Here is a 23,763-nt window from a genome sequence, read left to right as displayed (position 1 = left end):
GATAAGGAAAATTAAAATAACCAGCTAGTGGGCCAAATAAACTTTATTGATGCTCTTAGCTGATAGGTTTAAAAACGGGGTAATATGCTAAAAGGCCCTAACTATAATGGATAGGTGTGCCTAGCATATAATCTGGTCAACTAGTTTCGAGCTTCCCCAGCTCTTCTTCAGGACTACACCGGGACCAGCCCAGTGTAAAAGTGCCACTCCTAGTTAACCTAAATCAGGTGCAAAATGTGAGACGCTGCAACTATAAGGCATGCGTTACAATTAATACATACGAAATGTACGTCAGGCAATATCTGTAGGATACAATAAAACAAATGTTAAAGGGAAAGAAAATGTCATATGTACTGTTATCCATAATAATAGTGAGCACACTACACCCAAGTGTTCATACACTTTAGTCTCTGATGTGCCTCTTTGTGGTTTAAAAACAAGAAAGGAACAATAAATCACATTCTCCATGTCGGCGTTTGTGCTGAAAAGTGAGTCGAAAGTGCAAAAAACTACAAAAAACTAACGTGTCTGACACAACATATAACACACATACAAACATACAAATGACGAAAAAGGACATTACATACTTTTTAAAAAGCAACAATGTGCCTCATGGTCAACGGAGGGGGTGTGGCGATCTCGTACATCTAAGAGAAAATGTAAATGAGGCCGTTAAGACTGTGGCGTGCTCCGAGTTAATCGTTCGCCCTTAGGGAGAAAAACGGGAAGAATGGTTGTTCTCCGTGTAGCGGGTTGGTTAGGAGGTCCAACATAGAGCTATCACTTACTTGTACGTGGACTGCCACACTCAATAACACCTACTGGAGCCAAAACCTACCGGACCGCATTCTGGCGTGTCTCCGGTATGGAGCTGGTTATCAAAGGAAATTCTCGCATGGAAAGCGAGGAGGGCTCGTGATCGGAGACCCTTCGGGCGGCCATTTTGGATTGGGTCGACTTTGCAAGAAAAATAATGAGACACAATGTTAGTATCTGATTAGACTATACGCTATGGCGTGACGAGATATAAATACTAACTTACAGAAGGCAAATGATGTCTCATGTATGGTGATCATGATCAAGGGGAGTAGTGCGTTGTCACTACGGAGCGGCCTTGACGGATTGGGGGAAAAAGCATTGGAAAAATTTTTTTTTGCAAAAACTTTATTGACCTCATATCAGAAGATAGACTGCAAGGATATAGTGTCTATCATGGGACAAGAATTATTAATAATCAGGGGTAGGGGAGTTATTGTCAACCAAAAACTGGCAACGTGTTAGAATCACAAAACTGATATATGGTGTAATAGATGTGAGGAGGTTCAATGGGTGTCTACGATGTTCAGAGTGAGACTGCTTTGGAAGCACAGTAGGGTTAAGGCATATGCAGTGGATGTCAATGTCATGTAAATTGTCCCCAGGGTATATCATCATTTAAACCCTTGCTGTCGGAGCGTAACTTAAACACCCAGCGTTGTTCTTTTTCGTGTAGTTTTCTTTCAATGTTTGGGTGATTGTTTACGTGTTCCAGAATGACCCAGTTAAGGTCATTAGGTGTGTGTTGTTTTTCCAAAAAATGAGTGGTCATTTTTGTGTTGTTGCGTTTACACCTAAAGTTACTCCGGTGTTCGATTATTCTGGTGTTCACCTTCCTTGTGGTCATCCCCACATAGTGAAGGTTGCAGACGCAGGTAATCAGGTATACCACCCCTGTTGTATTGCAGTTGGTGAAGGATCGAAGGTCCCATGTCATTCCATTGTTGTAGGTTACTGTTTTCGTCACTTTAGTTAAATGACATACACTACAGTTACTACATGGGTAATGGCCCTCAGGTAGTGGATGGAGCAAACGTAGAGGAGCCATGGTTTTAGTAGGGTTGGGACGAGTATGAACTAGAAAGTCCCTCAGATTTTTAGCTTTCCGATGGCTAAACATAGGTTTTTGTAAATCTAAACCTCCACTGTTCAGGGTTCGCCAGTGTTTCCTTATTATTTTGGTTACTTGGTTAGATGCAATATTGAAGGTGGTAATACAGATTTGTCTTTTGCGATCTGTGTGTCTGGTCTCAGGTTTATCTTCCAAAAGTGCCTCTCTGTTATTGTTTGAAGCTCTTTTTCGGGCTCTGGACACAAGATGTTGTGGATATTGTCGTCGTATCAGTTTCTGAGAGAGATCATTGGCTTGAATGTTGTAGTCTTGGTGTGTAGTGCAGTTGCGTCTCAGACGCAAAAATTGTCCAAAAGGAAGATTGTCTTTCAAACTCCTGGGATGGAAGCTGTCATAGACTAGTAGGCAATTTCTTGCTGTGGGCTTAAAATGTGTAGTAGTGATTACACGTCCTTCATGTGCTATTATGTTGAGATCTAGAAAGACCAGATTGGACTTACTCATAGTACAAGTAAATTTCAAGAAAGGGTCTTGTTGGTTTAGCCAGACTAGGAAGAACTCAGCCTCTTCTTCGTTCCCCTCCCAGATCAAGAGCACATCGTCTATATATCTTTTCCATAGTTTTATATGGTCGATGTGCGGGTTATGCTGATGGAGAATCTTTTGTTTCTCTAGGTGATATACGTAGAGTCCTGCTACGCTCGGCGCGAATGTGCTTCCCATGCTGGTACCGTGGGTTTGTTTGTACAAAGAGTCGTTAAATTGGAAGAAATTTTCAGTCAAGGCTAGGCGACAACACTCGAGGACCACATGTCTGGGTGTATGGTAATCCCAGTTACTTTGAAAAAGTACCTCCTCCAGGATATCTAAAGTGTCTTTATGCGGGAGACTAGTGTAGAGGCTCTCTACATCTAAACTAATCAGTATACTGGTTGTAGGGTTGAATTCAAGGTCCTTGATTAAACAGAGGACTGCCTTCGTGTCCTGTAGGTATGTTTCAGTTGCTTGGACCAAAGGTCTCAAGAAAGCGTCTGCAAACATAGATAGTGGTTCCAGGATGGAACCTATTCCTGATACTATTGGTCTACCAGGGGGCGCTTCCATTGATTTATGTATTTTGGGAATTGTGTAAAAGTAAGGGATTATAGGTTTTTTGTTTTCCAAGAAATCCGCTTCTTTTTTACTTATCCACTCATTTGTCAAGGATTCCTCCACCAGGCTAGCGATCTCTATCCGTAGACGTTCTGTGGGGTCATGTTGTATTGCTAGATAATTGCGTTCATCAGCCAACAGCCGTAGGCATTCTTGTTGATAGTCAAGAATATTTTGTAGAATTTCCTTTGATAACCAGCTCCATACCGGAGACACGCCAGAATGCGGTCCGGTAGGTTTTGGCTCCAGTAGGTGTTATTGAGTGTGGCAGTCCACGTACAAGTAAGTGATAGCTCTATGTTGGACCTCCTAACCAACCCGCTACGCGGAGAACAACCATTCTTCCCGTTTTTCTCCCTATGGGCGAACCATTAACTCGGAGCACGCCACAGTTTTAACGGCATTATTTACATTTTTTCTTAGATGTACGAGATCACCACACCTCCTCCGTTGACCATGAGGCACATTGTTGCTTTTCAAAAAGTATGTAATGTCCTTTTTCGTCATTTGTATGTTTGTATTTGTGTTATATGTTGTGTCAGACACGTTAGTTTTTTGTAGTTTTTTGCATTTTCGACTCACTTTTCAGCACAAACGCCGGCATGGAGAAAGTGATTTATTGTTCTTTTCTTGTTTTTAAACCACAAAGAGGCACATCAGAGACTAAAGTGTATGAACACTTGGGTGTAGTGTGCTCACTATTATTATGGATAACAGTACATATGACACTTTCTTTCCCTTTAACATTTGTTTTATTGTATCCTACAGATATTGCCTGACGTACATTACGTATGTATTAATTGTAACGCATGCCTTATAGTTGCAGCGTCTCACATTTTGCACCTGATTTAGATTAACTAGGAGTGGCACTTTTACACTGGGCTGGTCCCGGTGTAGTCCTGAAGAAGAGCTGGGAAAGCTCGAAACTAGTTGACCAGATTATATGCTAGGCACACCTATCCATTATAGTTAGGGCCTTTTAGCATATTACCCCGTTTTTAAACCTATCAGCTAAGAGCATCAATAAAGTTTATTTGGCCCACTAGCTGGTTATTTTAATTTTCCTTATCCCACTCCACTTTTTCACTTGCACTACACATATTCTGACTTTTAGTGCTCCTACGTATTCCGTAAGTCGCAGCACGCCCCAGTTCGTAGAGGACTGGGAGGACCCCAATGATGAAGCATGTCACCGTGGGGTAACCCTGGTGAGTGAGGGGACTCAAGAAAGAGATAATCTTTTCCTTTCTTTTAAATTGGTGAATTTCAGAATCAAGTTGATTTGACACCTCCCATTCCCCTAGGTTAGGTTCTTTTGACTTGACTAGCTCAGGTTGTTCTTTGATACATGTACTGCTGGAGGGTGAACCTAACCGTGAACCTCTATTTCCCCCCATTTTTTGATAACTATTATTTACAGCGTGTAGCTGTGGTAAACCTAACCCCCCCCTGTTTTTTACAACTAACCACTGTCTGACATTCCTTCGCACATACCTTTCTTAATATCAACATGACCGAAAGAACAGGCCTCACCTACTCACAAGATGAGGTAGATAGAATTATAGCGTCCATGCTTCCCCTGGCTGGGACCAGCACCAGGGATACCAACGAAGCCAGCCAATGCTGGGATGAGTTGACAGAATTGAAACGAGAACAAATTAAAACGTTGATTCATGGAATCATGATGACTGAATATGTAAGAGTCAACATTGCCCCACGGGGCTTGATAGTCAGGAATGAACCCTTTATTTTCCAAAATGACAAACTCTTTAAAAAGGATTGGTCGCTAATATCCTGGCACTGTACCAGAGACTGGCTTGTGCTAATTATAAAAGCTGCAGCACGCCTCTCTGAAGAAATGAAAATTGGCATTCATGACTTGGAAGTTCGTTTAAAAACATATCAGAGCACAGCTGAGCTAAACAAGCATTTGCAATGCAATAGGTCTCGCATTTACGCAAGTTTGAGCTATTGACATTGCAAGTAACAATGCGTTTTATTTTTGTTTTCGTTTTTAAAACATAAATAAAAGGCATTGTCATTTACAATGCCAATAGCTTAAACTTGCGTAAATGCGAGACCTATTCCATTGCAAATGCTTGTCTAGAAGGCTGGCTTGTGTGTTGTGTGTATGTGATGCTTAATTTCCAGCTACAGTACTGTAACCTTAGATCTATTGCGTATCTTTTGGGTAGCCATCTTGGTAGACCTATCAATTCAGAGAAAGTCCCTAACAAATATAACGTCCTAGAGGCATTGGAAGCAGCATGTTATTCTAATTTGTAAAAAAGCTATTTATTTTTAACGAAACCAGGTAAAATTATGAAGAAATTCAAAATAAATTTGGTTTTGTGTGAACTAACGAGAATCGCCACCTGTTCTAAACTCACCCTGGATACTTTGTTTAAAAAATGCTTGCTTGCAGTAAGTTTAATGCTCTTTTACCAACCGGTTTAATAACCCATTAGCACAACAATTGTCGTTTCTAATAGAAAACACAGAAAGCGTGTTTTTAATAAGAAGGCACAGTCTCTAATGGCGGCCACGTAGTACTGCCATCTTTAAACGGGTTTATCGTAATTGGCGGCTGTAGCCTGTTAGTCTCAGAGAATTGACTGGTTTAAGAGTTCGTTACGACATTAGGCTGCGACAGCCAAGTTTTCCTGCTGGCTTTCCTCCTACACGTGCGTAGATCTCCAGCAACTACCGAGACGGAAGCTTATCTGTCACCATGCCCTCGGCACTGGACCGTGTAGTGTAAGTACTATGGACACTGAACAACTGACCACTGACTGATTGAGGTGGTCCGGTGGGGGAAAACACAGTCGCTCCTGTTATGGCGTTTACATACCTTGGGGCTTATTTACAAGGCCCTTGCGCTACTTTTGCGTTATTTTTAACACGGGAAACGTGACGCAAAAGTGGCGCAAGGGTTTGTAAATCTGCCCCCTTCTCTTTTGGAGGGCTGGGTCTGCTTTGGGTAGCAAAATGTGTCACTCGTGTTCTCTGGGAGGGGCACTGCCTGTAAGGGTTATACATCATATTTTTCGGAGTAACCTGGAGCATTTAATTTATCCGCTTGAAGCAGTCTGGTGTATTTTTTGCATTCTGAGACTTGGTCTTTGTTCTTTAAATGCAGTACTACAAATTCCAAAATTAAATAAAAAATAGAAGAATGGATGTATTACTTAGGTCTGAGATGGAACATTTTTAGGAAATGTGCAATACTCCTTATTTCAGGAAGACTCCTTTTTTGTCACGTAGATTTTTCTGTATCAGTTGGATGCCCCCTTTTTTTGTGTCCCCCCCCCCCCCTCCTCTGACACCCCAAAGATTTGTTTTACTAAGTACTTGTGGCGCGGAAATTAAAGTTGTGCGAGAGTGTTACTTCTAATGTTGGCACCCTCGAGTGAGTTTTTTTCAACTTCTTTTTACCGGGTGACTTCCTTTGAAGCTGCACATTGTTTGGTATAACTGAATTAAGCGTTTGTTAGGTGAGCCCATCTGTGCATGCCTTGGATTTGTGCGCAGTGATCCAGACATTGACTTGACTATTCCTACATGTGTCAATTCCTTTAGTTGGATCCTTTCAGACTCCTAGTTACTACTTTGTGCTCCCTTTCCAAAGAAGATCCAGTTGCTTCACCACTAACCATTTACCCACAAAATTCTGTACAGGTCAACTGTATTACACGGTACATTAGGCCATTAGCAGGTTTGGGTGGAGTTAATTAAACATGTAAAGGTTAGATGGATGGTAGTTCCTGAGCAGTAACAGGACAATGTATACATTCATCATTTAGAGTTATTTTGGTATATTGAGGTTAAGAGAAATTGCAGTAAAATGATCTATGTCTTGCAGCCTTAGCGCAATCTTCTAAAAAGCTCTGATGGAGCGCGCGTGCGCATTTAAAAAAAAAAAAATGAAATAGCATGAGGCTGCCTAGGACGTGCTTGTTAACGAAAGTGAAACTGCATGCTGGCTTGCGAGGGAAGGGGAACAGGAGATGTGCACGCCGCGTGGCTGTGGGCGCGTACACCAACTCAAATCCGCCGAGACCATGCGCGTGCCCATCTCCTGTCCCACTTCCGAGGCAAGTCAGCAACAATAGATCTCGCTGGCGACAGCGCTTCGCGCTGCGTTCGCCAGGCGAGACCTAAAAAACGACTTGAAGAACTCAACAAGACCATGACTGATTTTGAAATAAGTTTAAAAGATACGAAATATGTTAAACTACAAAAAGATCAGAAGAATTTCTCTCTAGAAAAAGTGTACCCTTACACTAGAGATGATTACATCCCCACCAATCGCAATCCAGGCTACAACACGGACAGCGATGGCTCTGACACAGGTTCAGACCTTTCAGATTCTGGCAGGAACTATAACTTTACCAACAGGAACAGACGATCAAGAGGAGGACGTCAAAGAAATAGAGGCGGACCCAGATTTGGTTGGCCTTCATATCAAAACATGCCACCATACGCCCCACCACCGCAGTTTTTCTATGGACCACCTCCATTTCACCAATCCTACCCACCACAACCCTACCCATACTGGGATGGACCACAGAACCAGGAACAGAGTCAGTCTTTTTTAGGGAGAGGCAAGACTCCATTAAGAGGAAAAAACAGACGAGGCCAACAGGTACAATGGGCCCAGCCGCTGGAGACAGTGAGGAGCCATACACGGAGCATGGGACCACCGAACATGCCCTCGACGAGCAACAACCAAGCTTAGTAGTTAATCTCTCCAAAGTAACTCTTACACCTATTCAGAAAACTGTCTTGGAAAAAGGATTAGGCTTTGTCCCTACAGCCTCATTGGATAAATTCAAGCTGGTCTGCGAATTAAAAGAGTTTATTCGAAAGATTAAACTGGAAATCTACTTCAAAGACAAGGAACCCAGTACTAATACTTCTACGGATACTGGACTACATAAAAAATCCAATTTCACTCCTCCATCCAATAACCTTCCTATTGAACTACTAGCTTTCGAAAAAGCAGTTTTGAAGGAGGTCACAGAATTACACCCGAAAACAATAAAAATATTTCACAACACCAGTAAAATCGAACAAGAGGCTATTCACCAACTATCAAATGACAAAGACCTAACAATTAAACCAGCGGATAAAGGTGGGGCAATAGTTCTACAAAATACTCTTGACTATCAACAAGAATGCCTACGGCTGTTGGCTGATGAACGCAATTATCTAGCAATACAACATGACCCCACAGAACATCTACGGATAGAGATCGCTAGCCTGGTGGAGGAATCCTTGACAAATGAGTGGATAAGTAAAAAAGAAGCGGATTTCTTGGAAAACAAAAAACCTATAATCCCTTACTTTTACACAATTCCCAAAATACATAAATCAATGGAAGCGCCCCCTGGTAGACCAATAGTATCAGGAATAGGTTCCATCCTGGAACCACTATCTAAGTTTGCAGACGCTTTCTTGAGACCTTTGGTCCAAGCAACTGAAACATACCTACAGGACACGAAGGCAGTCCTCTGTTTAATCAAGGACCTTGAATTCAACCCTACAACCAGTAAACTGATTAGTTTAGATGTAGAGAGCCTCTACACTAGTCTCCCGCAACACTTTAGATATCCTGGAGGAGGTACTTTTTCAAAGTAACTGGGATTACCATACACCCAGACATGTGGTCCTCGAGTGTTGTCGCCTGGCCTTGACTGAAAATTTCTTCCAATTTAACGACTCTTTGTACAAACAAACCCACGGTACCAGCATGGGAAGCACATTCGCGCCGAGCGTAGCAGGACTCTACGTATATCACCTAGAGACACAAAAGATTCTCCATCAGCATAACCCGCACATCGACCATATAAAACTATGGAAAAGATATATAGACGATGTGCTCTTGATCCGGGAGGGGAACGAAGAAGAGGCTGAGTTCTTCCTAGTCTGGCTAAACCAACAAGACCCTTTCTTGAAATTTACTTGTACTATGAGTAAGTCCAATCTGGTCTTTCTAGATCTCAACATAATAGCACATGAAGGACGTGTAATCACTACTACACATTTTAAGCCCACAGCAAGAAATTGCCTACTAGTCTATGACAGCTTCCATCCCAGGAGTTTGAAAGACAATCTTCCTTTTGGACAATTTTTGCATCTGAGATGCAACTGCACTACACGCCAAGACTACAACATTCAAGCCAATGATCTCTCTCAGAAACTGATACGACGACAATATCCACAACATCTTGTGTCCAGAGCCCGAAAAAGAGCTTCAAACAATAACAGAGAGGCACTTTTGGAAGATAAACCTGAGACCAGACACACAGATCGCAAAAGACAAATCTGTATTACCACCTTCAATATTGCATCTAACCAAGTAACCAAAATAATAAGGAAACACTGGCGAACCCTGAACAGTGGAGGTTTAGATTTACAAAAACCTATGTTTAGCCATCGGAAAGCTAAAAATCTGAGGGACTTTCTAGTTCATACTCGTCCCAACCCTACTAAAACCATGGGTCCTCTACAATTGCTCCATCCACTACCTGAGGGCTATTACCCATGTAGTAACTGTAGTGTATGTCATTTAACTAAAGTGACGAAAACAGTAACCTACAACAATGGAATGACATGGGACCTTCGATCCTTCACCAACTGCAATACAACAGGGGTGGATTACCTGCGTCTGCAACCATCACTATGTGGGGATGACCACAAGGAAGGTGAAAACCAGAATAATCGAACACCGGAGTAACTTTAGGTGTAAACGCAACAACACAAAAATGACCACTCATTTTTTGGAAAAACAACACACACCTAATGACCTTAACTGGGTCATTCTGGAACACGTAAACAATCACCCAAACGTTGAAAGAAAACTACACGAAAAAGAACAGCGCTGGGTGTTTAAGTTACGCTCCGACAGCAAGGGTTTAAATGATGATATACCCTGGGGACAATTTACATTACATTGACATCCACTGCATATGCCTTAACCCTACTGTGCTTCCAAAGCAGTTTCACTCTAAACATCGTAGACACCCATTGAACCTCCTCACATCTATTACACCATATGTCAGTTTTGTGATTCCAACACGTTGCCAGTTTTTGGTTGACAATAACTCCCCTACCCCTGATTATTAATAATTCTTGTCCCATGATAGACACTATATCCTTGCAGTCTATCTTCTGATATGAGGTCAATAAAGTTTTTGCAAAAAAAAAATTTCACAATGCTTTTTTCCCCCAATACGTCAAAGCCGCTCCGTAGTGACAACGCACTACTCCCCTTGATCATGATCACCATACATGAGACATCATTTGCCTTCTGTAAGTTAGTATTTATATAAAGTTTATTTGGCCCACTAGCTGGTTATTTTAATTTTCCTTATCCCACTCCACTTCATTTGCACTACACATATTCTGACTTTTAGTGCTCCTACGTATTCCATAAGTCGCAGCACGCCCCAGTCCGTAGAGGACTGGGAGGACCCCAATGATGAAGCATGTCACCGTGGGGAAACCCTGGTGAAAGAGATAATCTTTTCCTTTCTTTCAAATTGGTGAATTTCAGAATCAAGTTGATTTCTGACACCTCCCATTCCCCTAGGTTAAGTTCTTTTGACTTGACTAGCTCAGGTTGTTCTTTGATACATGTACTGCTGGAGGGTGAACCTAACTGTGAACCTCTATTTCCCCCAATTTTTTGATTACTGGTGTTGCTGTATAGCACACAAAGGGATCTCTCTGTACTCATCATCAGTCTGCCCAATAATACTTTTGAATATCTGGCAGTGCTATACCGCCATCATACCAGCCTTTCGTCAATATCTGAAGGGCAATGCGTGGGGGGTCTTCATTCCAGAAGAAAGTGCACCTCACACTTTCAATATCTTTAAAGTAGGAATTTGGATTTGGGTAGGGATCATTGTGCGATCCATATAGAAAGAGGGGCAGTGCCATCATCTTAAATAAGGCTGTGCAACCTAACAACTAAAGTGGCAGGGTTCGCCAATGCTGAACATCATGTTTAAGACAGATGAGTGGTGGCAGTAAGTTGTTCACGTAGAATCTGTGAGAATAATTTGTAGCGTAAATACCTAGGTATGTAAAATCGTCCCATACCACCCTGGCCTCACAATCACGAGGCAGGTGAGACATTCCTCCCCGAAGGCGATATAAAAGGGATTTCTTCCAATTGATCATATACCACGACCTACTGAAGACTCTTGACCGAGCTTCTGAGACGCTAACGCTGGTCCTACCTATATTCCAGTACTTTGTCCCTATTTCTTTCATGGAACTCTTCAATTTCTGAAACTCTGTAGACACTCAAACTATTCCTGCCCCTTGGACGATTTAGATTACTTATATATAGAAAAGACTAATTGAGATTGTTTTCTGAGCATCAGATCTTAATGTTATTGTTCTGTACTGCAACTACAGAGTTGCTTGTCTGTTTAATCCTAGTTCGCTTCAATTTCTTCAGGAGGCTAAGCTTGCTCAGCATCGTGTTCTACGCCGACGACACCCAGCTTATCCTCTCACTCGCGAAGAATCCCGATGACACCAGACTCTGCTTCCAGGAAGGAATGAAGAACGTGGCAGCCTGGATAAAAGACAGCTGTCTGAAACAACTCAGAAAAGACCGAGGCCCTTATCCTCGGACCCTGCACCTCCACTTGGGACAACACCTGGTGGCCTTCCGCCCTCAGGAACCCACCCACCCCTACAGACCACACACGAAACCTTGGCATCATCCTTGGCTCCTCCCTCTCCATGAACTGCTAGATCAACGCCGTCGCTTCCACTAGCTTCAACTGCCTGTGCATCCTCCGCAATACCTTCAAATGGATCCCCTCAAACTGCAGAAGGACCGTCACCCACGCACTCATAACCAGCAGACTGGACTACGGCAACGCCCTACACGCCGGAATCAACAGGACTCTCCTACACAGGTTCCGGACCAAACAGAACGCCGCAGCCAGACTCGTCCTCGGGACACCGCGTCACAAACACATGACCCAACACCTACCTGACCTCCACTGGCTCCCCGTCGAGAAGAGGGTCACCTTCACACTCCTCACCCACGCCTACAAATCCCTCAACAAAATGGGACCCAAATACCTCAATGAGAGAGTATCCTTCCACATACCCAAGAGGAACCTCCGTTCTGCCGATCTCGCCCTGGCTGAGGTTCCCCGCATCCGCAGGAACAGAACTGGCGGGAGAGCCTTCTCCTACATCGGGGCTAAGACCTGGAACGAGCTCCTGGTGAAAATCAGACGCTCCCCGACCCTGCATGCGTTCAGGAGGGACCTCAAGACCTGGCCCTTCGATTGATCCAGACGTGCCCCCCCCCCCCAACCCACCCCCCCAGTGCCTTGAGACACTCACAGGTGAATAGCGCACTTATAAACCCCTGATTGATTGAGGATTAGACATAGAAAAGACTAACTCTCTTTCCCCTCAGTGCGACAAAGAAAAGATCTATCAGAGGACCACGATAGACAGATGAGACAGAGAAACTAAAAGGAGCTTAACAACATAATAAATGTTGTGGGTCCAGAAATGCTGGATCACCCTCTACATTACATAAAATAAATCCCAACACCACAACTAATTGTTGGTGTTGCAATTCACCTTCGGCATATCTACATCACATGTTATTCTCTTGCCCTCATCAGTTCTGGCTATATATAAAAGCATATAAACAATATTTTTCATACAATTGCTCCTTTTTTATTTTCTAATATATTTAAGGGAAGTTTATTGAAAAATGTTCTACGTATAATGTTGACATTATTGACTTGTTACTGGCAGATGCCTTTCAACAAATTACCAAGCATTGGAAGGACACCTCTGTTATTTCCTCTCAGGGGTGGGGGTATATGGTATTTGCTACAACTAATATCTAGACAGAGCTTATGTTCATCCGTTGACCTTAGTTATATGAAGAGATATTATTTGATCACCTGTCACGATGTGTATATGCACAGCTGCTCAATCCTATACTATTCATCACCCGTCAATTGAAGAAGTTAACAAAACCCCTTGAATGTTCGAGTATATACATTTAATCTATGTATTTATACTTATTTCTTATCCTCTCTTTATTTACTCACATGTGATATATTAGTTGTATTCATTGATACACTTTGTATTGTATATGTATGCTATTTTATATTAACTTCACCATCTGATATAATATATGTTCTTTTTTTCTGTTATTCTTTTTCCTCTTATTTGTTCCTTTTTCAGTTTGTTGCTTTTTCAGTCCTCAATAGAAATTGATAGGAGCGTTTACATTTGATGACTTGTAGTTTGTTTTCTTTTTCTTTTTATTTGATAGACTTTTCTTTATCTTAAAAAGAATATACAAAAAGCATTAATTTGTTTTTTTATCTAAAAAGGTGATGAACTGCACAATAGGAGCGCAGAAATCCTGCCATCAATGTCAGACTTCTGCTATAATAACAACACATATAAAGTGCACTTGACAACTGACTTGCCATTTGGTTCAGTAAAGGCATTACTGTCAGAGCAGTGCCGTGCATTTGTGTTAGCTCATATTTAGAAACTGTCAGTACTAATAAATGCCACTCAGTGCATTTAATGTGCTCAAGTGAAACATTCATGCTAAAGAAATACACTTTTTTTAACAAGCATTTGCAGTGCAATAGGTCTCACATTTCTAAAAGGTAGAGCTGTTGGCATTGAAAATGACAATTGTTTTACTTGTGCTTTTTTATACTAATGGCAATAATGCAATGCAAATATAATTACTTCATCCAGCAAATAAAAACACAAGAGTAAAAAAATATGGTCGTTTTTAACTCAAACAGCTTTAACTTTAACAAATGCGAGACCTATTGCATTGCAAATGCTAGTTTAATTTACCAATCTGAAAAGGCTTTTAAATTAATAATAATAAAAACAAGCATTTGCAATGCAATAGGTCTCGCAATTATGCGAGTTTGAGCTATTGCCATTGTAAACAACAATGCCTTTAATTTTGTTTTGCTTTTTAAAACATAAATAAAAAGCATTGTAATTTACAATGCCAATACCATTGGTACCTTTGGAATCTTGGGCTATTAGGTCTTACTCAACATTCTTTCTTCCTTAAATAATCACCTTTCAAGCTCTTTCGTACCACACATTCGGTGTTGAAGGTTACTATATATTTTTTAATAAAAGAAATAATATACAAAAGTTTTTTCTTTCTATGCCAAAACCATGTATATATTTTATTTCTGTAGAAAAGAATGTGGACGCTTTTACACTGGAATTCTTTGTCCTGAAGATAATCCTCTAAATACCCCTGGGTCGAAACGCCGTTGACGCCCTAAAACGTGGCCTAATTAGGAGAGGACACAATTGTTACATTGTGTATTTTTTGTTATTTTGTTTTTCTCTGCCACTGTTTGTCTACACTTGTCAATGTTCACTATTTCACCATTGTTCGTGTCACTGTCTGAGCGCCCTTAATATTTAGATTTTCTTGTGTGTTTTATGGAATTTGTATTAAAAATCGTTTTTTATGTACATGGTTTTTGTGAAATTAAGTTAGTATAGATTTTGCTATGTTTATGTATTATTTCTTTCTTCTTCCACTTTAGTTCTTTTTTCATTTAATTATTGTAGCTCTTGAACCACTGTTTGGAATACAGTAGATCTTGCCCCAGGTTCTTGTTCTAGAGTTGCCTTGTTGCTTGTTAATCCGTTATCAAGCGCAGCGCCGGTGCATATTAAACCAATTTAATCGAGTGATCAAGTGGGCACCCTTGCAGTAAAGCACGTCGTGCCTAGGGGAAAAGAGGGCTCACAGACTGTAGATAAAACAGACCATGTAACAACACAAGTAAAAAGTACAGTCATCATGGGAGGTTACAAATGCAGACAAGACGGTACGAAGGACTACTAGCCTATTCATGAATCAAAAGTATCCATTTAGAAAGGACAGTAACAGGAGCCTATTGAAAAGATGGGTGGAGCTTCAAGTCCATACCTGAATACAGCATGCCTCGCAGAGCAGCAAATGCGCTGCCCAGGCTTGACCTAAAAAAATTGCAGTCTTTATCATATTTGTTGCACAATTTATGTATCAGGTACGTTGATGGTTCGGCTTGTATTAATAGTTCTTAATAGTCAAGTCAGAATATGAGTTTGGCTCCATAACGGCTCTCCTTAATTAGATGATCGATGATATGTGAAGTAGGCTGGTTCCATGCGTTGAGGTGACACAGCAGACGTAGCCGAGAGATGTCTTTATGATATTTATTAAGTTCTTAACATCCATAGTACAGCCCCACCAGGAGCAGCTTGCTAGCTGCTCAGCCATCTTCCCAACTGTCACACACCCAGGCACCCAAGCATTCCAGTCATGTCAACATTCCACACGGAACTCTCACACTGGCTGAGCAGCTAGTTACAAGCTAAAGGAGAACAGTGATAACATTACATGAAGATACTACAATATGCCCACTACTACTGCATAGAGAGTCTAAACCGAGCACACACCTCAGGTCAATAGCTTCAACAATTGTACATGAGGTAATGAAATGTTTTATTTGAGAACCCCTATGCAGCACAGATCAATTGAACGTTGTTACCCTATTGAGTGCATGGGAGTGTTGGAAGGTTTCTGGTATGCAACCTTTGAGCTACTTCAACTTACGTTTTAGTTATAAAATGTAAGTCAAGTGTAATACCCCCAGGCTAGAACCATAATTGGTCACTATTGCATGAGCAAACTCATTATTTCCAGTCCTACAAAGAATAAAAGGCATTGATTTATGTGGTCGGAAACTTCGTCCCGTACTCCGCACTAAGCCATAATACAATAATTACTATGACTTTGCAACTGTGAGCAGAAAAGCACAAGTGTGTTGTCAGTTCAGCCAGGTTTTGGCTGCATTGGATGTACTCGGTAACTTACTTGGATCCAAAAGCAATGTCCAAGGAACGGGCGCTGTCATTAGGGAATGGTGCCTCTCTCCATAGCAATACACTAACAAGAAAAGCAGGACTTCCTCATGTCTTCCGACTACAAAACGCCTGTTTGACACCACGGCGCAACTGACCCATCCTTGCTTCAAGGTAGCCCAGGTCGCTCGTTGATGCCTGTGAATGTGAGCGCCATCTTTCAATGGGAGGCCCTCAGTTCACAACAAGAGGGGTGCTTGGAAATCTACAGACTTTTTTCGTCAATTCAAGCAGAACACATTTAAATCAAAATCTGAAGATAAATTAATTTGAAATCCACATTTCATTTTCTTTGAAGCTAACATGCAGTGCAACTAATTTCACACTGCCTGTTCTTCTTTGTTATATTCACATGTTCGGTATTTATTTTTCGCTAATGCAAACGTTAGAGGCATATTTTGGCACACTTCCTTCAATGGTTAGAACTAAATGTGCATTCCAAGAGGGCTCCTACAGTCCACAAGTAACAATGCAGTCAGGGTTAGCCACGAAATACGGCATATTTAGAGACTGTAAGTAACGTTCAGTATTAATAAACGTGCACATGAGTATTCCGAATCCATTTTCAAGACGCAGATTCGGATTCTCCAGAGAAATGCAGGGTGCATTAAAAGCGTTGTATTGGTTTGAGGCTTTAAGCTCGTCCTTCTTCTGTGTCTATTGTAAAGTGCACTGTTTTGCACCCTATTGGTTCTTTGCTGTACTTCCTGCGTCTGTCTGTTGCGGCCTCTGAGCAATGGAAGCGTGTCTGCTTTTTCTGACAACACAGCTTGTGGTGCTGTAACTTGCTGCTCTTACGCTGTGGTCTTATCCATGGCCAGCTTGCGTCTTCGCCGTGCTGGAAAGGAGTTGTAAAAGAAGGCGACCCTGCCATGGCAGAAGAAGCAGATGTTGACATTGAAGGAGATGAGGTGTCTGAAATAGGTTCCGGCGGGTGAGTAATCGTAATTATATAGCGCTTACTACCCCCTTCTCCTGATTCTAGGACCGGTACAATATGCCGCTTCCTGGCCAGATGTTTTTCTTAAAATGTATTACACGCTCGTTCTGTCCTGGTTTGATGGTATGCAGCACTGTGCATTCTGGGAATTGTAGTTGTGTGAAGTAATGGGGTCTTATTCCTTATTGTAGTATGTAGGAATGTAGAACTTCCTGATGTAAAATAGAACGTGTGGTTCTGTATTAAAGCAGTGGTATAGAATGTTATTACATCAGTGATGAGTAGCTGCTGCAGCGGTTGTCATCATAGTACCCACCGAACTACTTGGAGAAATAAAGGAAGAATAAATAGTCTGTGTATGCGTGATTACTACATGTTGCTTCTCATATTCTAAGTATTGACCAAATAGTCACATACGAAATGATGTTGGTTAAAAGGCCAGGATAACCCACATGACATCTAGCTCGCTCTGTACAAGAATATTTTAACTATTGATTAGATGTCACATTTATCCATGAGAATAAAGTCTATTTGAGTGCTTTACATGACTGGTTAATAGAGTACCTTAAAACCTTACCTGGTTAAAACGTACCTTAAACAAGCATTGGCATAGCCAATAGGTCTCGCCTTTGGGACAAGGGCAGTATACCTGTCAACTAGTTAGCCAGATAGGAACAGTTTAGAGAGACAAGGGATTTGGTGGTAAAATGGCAGACTGCAGTGCAAACCACCGGGAAGGCCCAGGGTATACAGGCTAGCAACCATGCATGAAAATACAACACTTTTGGCTTGGAAATCTTTGTCTTGAACTAAGGAAGGTGTGTTCCAGCAGAGCAGCCATTAGATTCTCATTAATGTCTGTGAACTTCAGCTCTTCTTCTTTTTGCCCTGTTCAGGTTGTCTCTTCTGATCTCACAGAGGTGGAAACATTCTTTGATTCGTAACTGTATGTACAGAGCCTGGTACTTGCAGGCTGTGACATGATAGCACTGCAAATTGTGACACAATAGCACTGCAAATTTTCACTCCGTGGCCTTTGTCTGAGCACTGTTAAGCATAGCATTTACATTACTAGAGCCACAGCGTGCTTGCAGCTGTCACAGATGTGGTATATGGCCTTTCTGGTTACAGAAAAACTACCATGGTCACAGCAGCTATCGAAGAGCAAATGCTTGCTTTGATACTCCTAGTACTCGGTCAAGTCAAGATTGACAGATATGCCAGCTGGTAGTTTTTCAGCATTACGCACAATAGGTACAACCATATCCAAAGAGTACTTAATAAGTGTTTTCCACAGCAAATGGGTGCAATAACTCTATCCATTGGGGAAGAAGACTCATAGCACACGTTTCCATAGCACTTTGTTGTTAAAGGGCCATCTAATCTATATAGCCATTGCATTTTCCACAGCGTTTTCAGTTACTAATTACAGTCCAGAAAACTGCATTTCTTTGGCATCCATTATAGCTTTGCTAGAATTCTCTGATTTCAATACAAAATTGTATACAAAACAACCATCCTATGACACCCATGCAGCTTTTCTAAAACATAGTTGTTTAACACTGCCGTCAGTGCACAGGACACTTGTTCCACAGTTGTGGGCTCCTGCCCTCTCAAGATGGCGATTTTTCTGGGACTGTCACCACATTTCCAAACCACTTGCAAGTCTTCTCATCGCTTGGCTTTGCGGAAGGAGGTTGAATGTGGCTTGTTACTTAGCTTCACCAAGCTGCCTCCGTATTCCTCCTTACAATGATAGACTTGATTGGCCAGTGCCATAACTAGAGGTTTTTGATGCACAAACGCCTCCAGTCTCGCAAGCAAGCTGTTACAGCTTGCCATTCCTTTGGAATCAAAATGGAGAGAAACACCAATAATAACTGCCTCTGACTGTGAATGCCATGGATTTTCATCATGTGGCAAATACCGCTTACCCATTGTATTTACTCTGGAGTACGATTCTGAAGCTTGCAGCTCAGTGATGAAATCTTACTTCATATCCTGCTGTTCCCAAAGATGGTCTCTTTCATCCATTGACAAACTCTGTGATGCAACCCTGTAATTCTGTATCAAGTTTGGTTGTTTGGGAGTGAATGCCCAGGATTTGGAATAGACTTTACCTTAGTTTTACTACAGTGATCTAATGAGCAACTAGAGTGCTAACATTCAGAATTTATGGCAAATGTGTGACATATCTGAATACCTTCATGATGGAATCAAAGTAAAAAACTGAAAGCATTTCCTACTGAGGAGACTGCAGTACATGAGGAAATTAGGAAACTTCATAACAAATAAATCTCCCAAGATGGCCACCGGAGACAAAAGAACCCAAATGTAGCCCAAAATCACCCAGATGTAGCCCAAATATAGCCCAATGACAGAAGTGTGCAAAACACTTATTATTTTGTGTTTTTGCAGTGTTAAATAGTGCAGACTTGTCAGGTATTGGAGTGCTTTACATGAGCATTGGTTACATCACACAAGATCAAATTCATTTTGGTTGTAGACATGGGGAGACTGTGATTTGACAGCATGTGTGCAGGACTGTATGGGTGGATGAGTGGGTGTGTTAGTGAGTGAATGACTGTCTCAATAGTGTCTTTATGAGTAACTACATATGTTTTAAACTAGTATATGTGACTATTGGTGTATATAAGTGAGTATATGTGAGAGTGAGAGATTGAAAGAGTTCCTGTATGTGTTTCTATAAGTGATTGTTTAAAAGACTAAGTATGTGTAAGTTTCCGTAGAAGTAAGTGTGGTGGTGTGTGTATAACTGTATATGCAAGTACATGTATGTTTGATTCTTTATTAGCATGAGTGACTGTGTGTGAGTAACTCTATGGATGAGTGGCATTGTGTAACAGGATGTATAGGTGTATGAGTACATATGATGAGTGAGTACATGTATGAGTGACTGTATAGGACTGTTGGTGAATGAGTGGATGTGTATGTGGATCTTAGAGTTACTGAAGAGGTTGTTGTAACTGGTATTGGTATGTCCATTGTTTGGAAAATTTTAGTCTCTATTTTTGAATGTGTGTATCAAAGGTTATATTAGGAAGAGAGGAGGTCTGCCACTCTATCACAAGGATGATGTCATCAGTGATGTCATCAGTGATGTCATTTGAGATGTCATCAGTGATGTCATGAGTGATGTCACTGACCATGTCATGAGTGATGTAATATGTGACGTCATCAGCAGTGCATTGCAGGCGCGCGAGTTATAGTTAGCTGAACTAACTATAACTGGGGAATTTCAATGGTTTTGTACAAGTGAAAAGTCCAGCTAACTATAACACCCCTGAAACCTATGTTTTTTTCAGTGAATTTCTGAGGTTTTTTAAATGCTAATTCCTAACTATAACATGCCTGAAACCTATGGTTTTTTCTGTGAATATATATATATATATATATATATATATATATATATATATATATATATATATATATATATATATATATATTCCTTGGGCTCTGTGAATGGGGAGGGAGAGTACATGGAAATCTGGGCAGCGTGTGAGGCGGGTAGGTCGGGTTCATGGGGTTGACGAGTTGGAACTCATGAATGCGTGTGTGTGTTGGTGCAGAACACCCCCTGAAGTATCTTTGGACAGGGGAGAGAGGAGGAGCCTCAGTGTGGAGAGTCTACAGGTGAGTAAGTACCTTGGCAGTGAACAGCTTAGCGTGTGATCTTTTGAGAAAGATGGGCAATAGGGAGTACCCTTATAACTGCATGGGAGAGACTTTCTTTATTTGTCTGGAAGGCCCTTTTGAAAATTCGTAATTTTGAGTAATAAAGTTGGGAGAGAGTGCGTATGAACTAGAATGCCTAAAAAAGCATGGATCGTCAAAGTACAGAAGCCTTTAGGAAAGCACTTGGGTCAGTCATGTATTTAAAGCTAGTAATCCTAGAGCAGATGTGTGAAACAGAGACCTGAATTGATATCATTGGGAGTCTTTAGGTAGAGCATGGTAGCAAAAGGGTGTCTGTCTGCATGACTGTAAATATTGGGATAAGCAAGAGCATAGGATACATTTTATTGTGATGTGGCTAACAGATGTTCACCTGCCTGCACTTGTCACCAAATTAATTAAGCAGGTTGAATCTTGACTTGTTAGAAATGTCTCTATCCTAGTAGCTAGAGTGCAAGGATTTTGACTTTGCCTCTGGAAGGAGTGGGTTACATTCTCTGTAAATTTACCCCGGAACTAATGCAAGTATCACTATTTGAAGACTGGTAAGTACATACAACTGAAGAAAAGCATAAAGTGGATAAAACATTCACGCAGGATTGGAGCAATTGAAAATCAAGTTTGGGGCCAGCAATCTGTGTTGCCTACCACATGCCATCTCCCCTTTTAGGTAATCCAGTGGTACATTATTCGCCTCATCTTAGCAACGGTTCACGTTTCTCAAACCAAAATGGCAGCTAAGGGGAAGCTCACTACTGTATATGGCCTGGTGAAATGGTGGTTAGTGGGTTTGGGAGGTATTTCTGGGAGGGTGGGTGGTGGTGAAGAGGGATCCAGGATATAAATGAACTTATTTCTGTTTTTGTGCCTATTCTGGCGCTGTGTCCAGCAATGTCATTGGGTTGTCTTGAGTGGGCTTTGTAACTTTCTTTACAACCGCATGAAAGTTGGAATCGAGGGGCAAGATTAAGGGTGATTTTGATTGTGCAGTAGCAATGGGGAGGGTGAAATTGGTTTGGTGGCATGGGTACATAAGGTGTTTGTGTACTTAACAAATGTGGGTGAGGTAGGATTTGTTGGGACTGTTAAGTACCATGTTAGCATAGCAGAACTAGTCTGGTCATTTTGTCTAAGGGATTCCAGTTTGCATTCTACATTTTGATGGCTGCTGGGGGTTGCCAGCTGTTTATTCCTTAGGCATGACTTTTGGCTTACTGAACACCATGCTTCCATCACTCCCACTGATGTGGTTCTGGAGAGATCTTTAACCACTGTAGCCTGAGTGTTCCAGGCAATCGGTTGCCGCTTTAAAATTTAATGCCACCACTGCAGGTGTTGTCTCATGTTCTTAATGATTGACCTTTCTTAAATCAATATTGTTTGCTTTCCACACTGAAACTGTGAGTGCAAAGGGTCATCCCTCTCCTTTCTCTGACACTCCTTGAGACTGTGGCTGACCTGCTCTTAGATTATTGGCTGGTGCTATACTACTCTGATGGATTGTGGCCCTGTGCAAAAAATATTTAATTGCCAAACTGTTACTTTCTCTTCCACAATGCTCCTCACTCTGATGGGTCAATGCTCCTTACTCGCTCGCTTCCCTCTCCCAGTTATCTGCAGGGGTCTGCGTTGACTTGTCCCCAAGTTTTTTCTGTCCCTTATGGTTAATGGGTGTTGACCTAGGTGAAACCAAACCACATGTCTGATGGTGGATAGCACTGAATTAATTCCCATTACTGTACGGGGTGTGTGTGGTGCCAAATGTCCCTTGATTTGCAGTTGCCGCCTTAGCTTGAGGAGCAGGTGGAGCATTTACCACTTTATAGTGAGAGGTTTGGGATGTCCAAAGTGCCACAACCATCTCCCCTGCATACACACGACAACCGCCATAAATGTGCAATATCTATTGTGTGATGGCAATCGGGTGGTGATGCCACCCCTCTTCACTGCCCTCTCCTCATTCTCACACCTTTAGGTATCTGGTCCATGCCAAAAAAACATTTTTGCCAATGCATTTGCCACATAATTCCTGCCCTCTCCTTGACACATTGACTGTAACTGTCAGACCATGCATGTTCATTCCAAGAAATCTTAATTTGCTGTCAATTCTGCTTGTTAACATATGCCTTCCGCCACTCCTGCACATCACCATCAGATACTTGAATGCTACTTGAATGCACCTATATCAGATTTGACGATGGGCATAGGGCTGGGAAGTTAAGAATTCACTACAAACATTACGTGCAAAACAGGGAAGGTGCTTAATCGGTGATGTGAGGCACACAAACTACCCGTGTCATGAGACACACAGATGAAACCGGTACCATGGGCCCATCCCACACTGCTTTTTGATGGGTTGTTTTTGTTCTAGTACAGGAGGCTTGTATGTGAAGTGAGTATGTTGTACACCACAAAATAATTAAAAACCCACAGTACAAATTGGCGTTTTTTGCCGTTCAACACCCAGTCTTTTGTGTTTGGAGCTTGTGCCTCCCTCCTTCATTGGAGTATGATTTGCTTTCCATTTTCCAAATGGTGTTAATGGGATTTCAGATCAATTACATCCATCTAAATGAGTCTGTGTATGCTTTTTTCCATGTTTTCAAATATGCTGTTAAATTATTCTGATCCTGGCATCAACAAAACTGTTACCTAGACAAATTTGTTTGCTTATTCTGGACCTGGTCTGAGTGAAATCCTAACCCACATTTTAAGTCCCCTTAACAGCAGTATACAAAGGAATTTGCTCATTCTTGTAAAGGGAATGCAATTTCCCTTTCTTGTAGTCTGTTCTTGCTTATTGTAAAGCCTTTAGTAATGCACAGTTGACAGTGACTGCAGATTGTCTTAATTTCATGGCACCAATCTAGCTGCAGTGATGGTACGACCAGGTTAGCTAAAGTAGCTGATCATTTTGTTGGTCATGGATTTTCGCATTACATGTCTGTTGTTCTCTGGGGCATGTAGTCCTGGCTGCTCTGTTAATAAAGATTTCAGAAAACTGTGAAGTAGTGGCAAGGTAAATGAGTATTTGGATGAGTCTGAGCCCCAAGATTGACCAGTGAGTGACTTCTAGAATTTGTATTGCTATACAGAGGGACAAGAATAGACTGGC

At 41.5% G+C, this 23,763-nt stretch overlaps 2 protein-coding genes across 5 annotated transcripts in view; one reads left to right on the top strand and one right to left on the bottom strand.

Annotated features, from left to right (window-relative positions):
• Nucleotides 1–16,132, bottom strand: part of OMA1 (OMA1 zinc metallopeptidase) — a 601,584-nt gene extending 585,452 nt beyond the window's left edge. The window contains exon 1 of the mRNA XM_085602499.1: nucleotides 15,966–16,132. The gene's annotated coding sequence lies outside the window, so the exon portion shown is untranslated. The remainder of the gene's footprint in view (nucleotides 1–15,965) is intronic.
• Nucleotides 16,133–16,554: 422 nt separating this feature from the next.
• MYSM1 (Myb like, SWIRM and MPN domains 1) overlaps nucleotides 16,555–23,763 on the top strand; it is a 298,882-nt gene continuing 291,673 nt past the window's right edge. For 2 of the 4 annotated variants that reach the window (XM_085602497.1, XM_085602495.1), the window contains exon 1: nucleotides 16,724–16,946. In XM_085602497.1, coding sequence (XP_085458623.1) covers nucleotides 16,885–16,946 — 62 coding nt within the window. In that variant the 5' untranslated portion in view covers nucleotides 16,724–16,884. Of the gene's footprint in view, nucleotides 16,947–23,763 lie in introns of all 4 variants that reach the window. The other 2 variants (XM_085602494.1, XM_085602498.1) reach the window with 2 other exon arrangements.

Source organism: Triturus cristatus, chromosome 4_2 (genome assembly GCF_964204655.1).
Source record: "Triturus cristatus chromosome 4_2, aTriCri1.1, whole genome shotgun sequence".
Lineage (NCBI taxonomy): Eukaryota > Metazoa > Chordata > Amphibia > Caudata > Salamandridae > Triturus > Triturus cristatus.
Note: the sequence above shows the minus strand (reverse complement) of the source record. Positions and strands in the feature narration are given on the sequence as shown.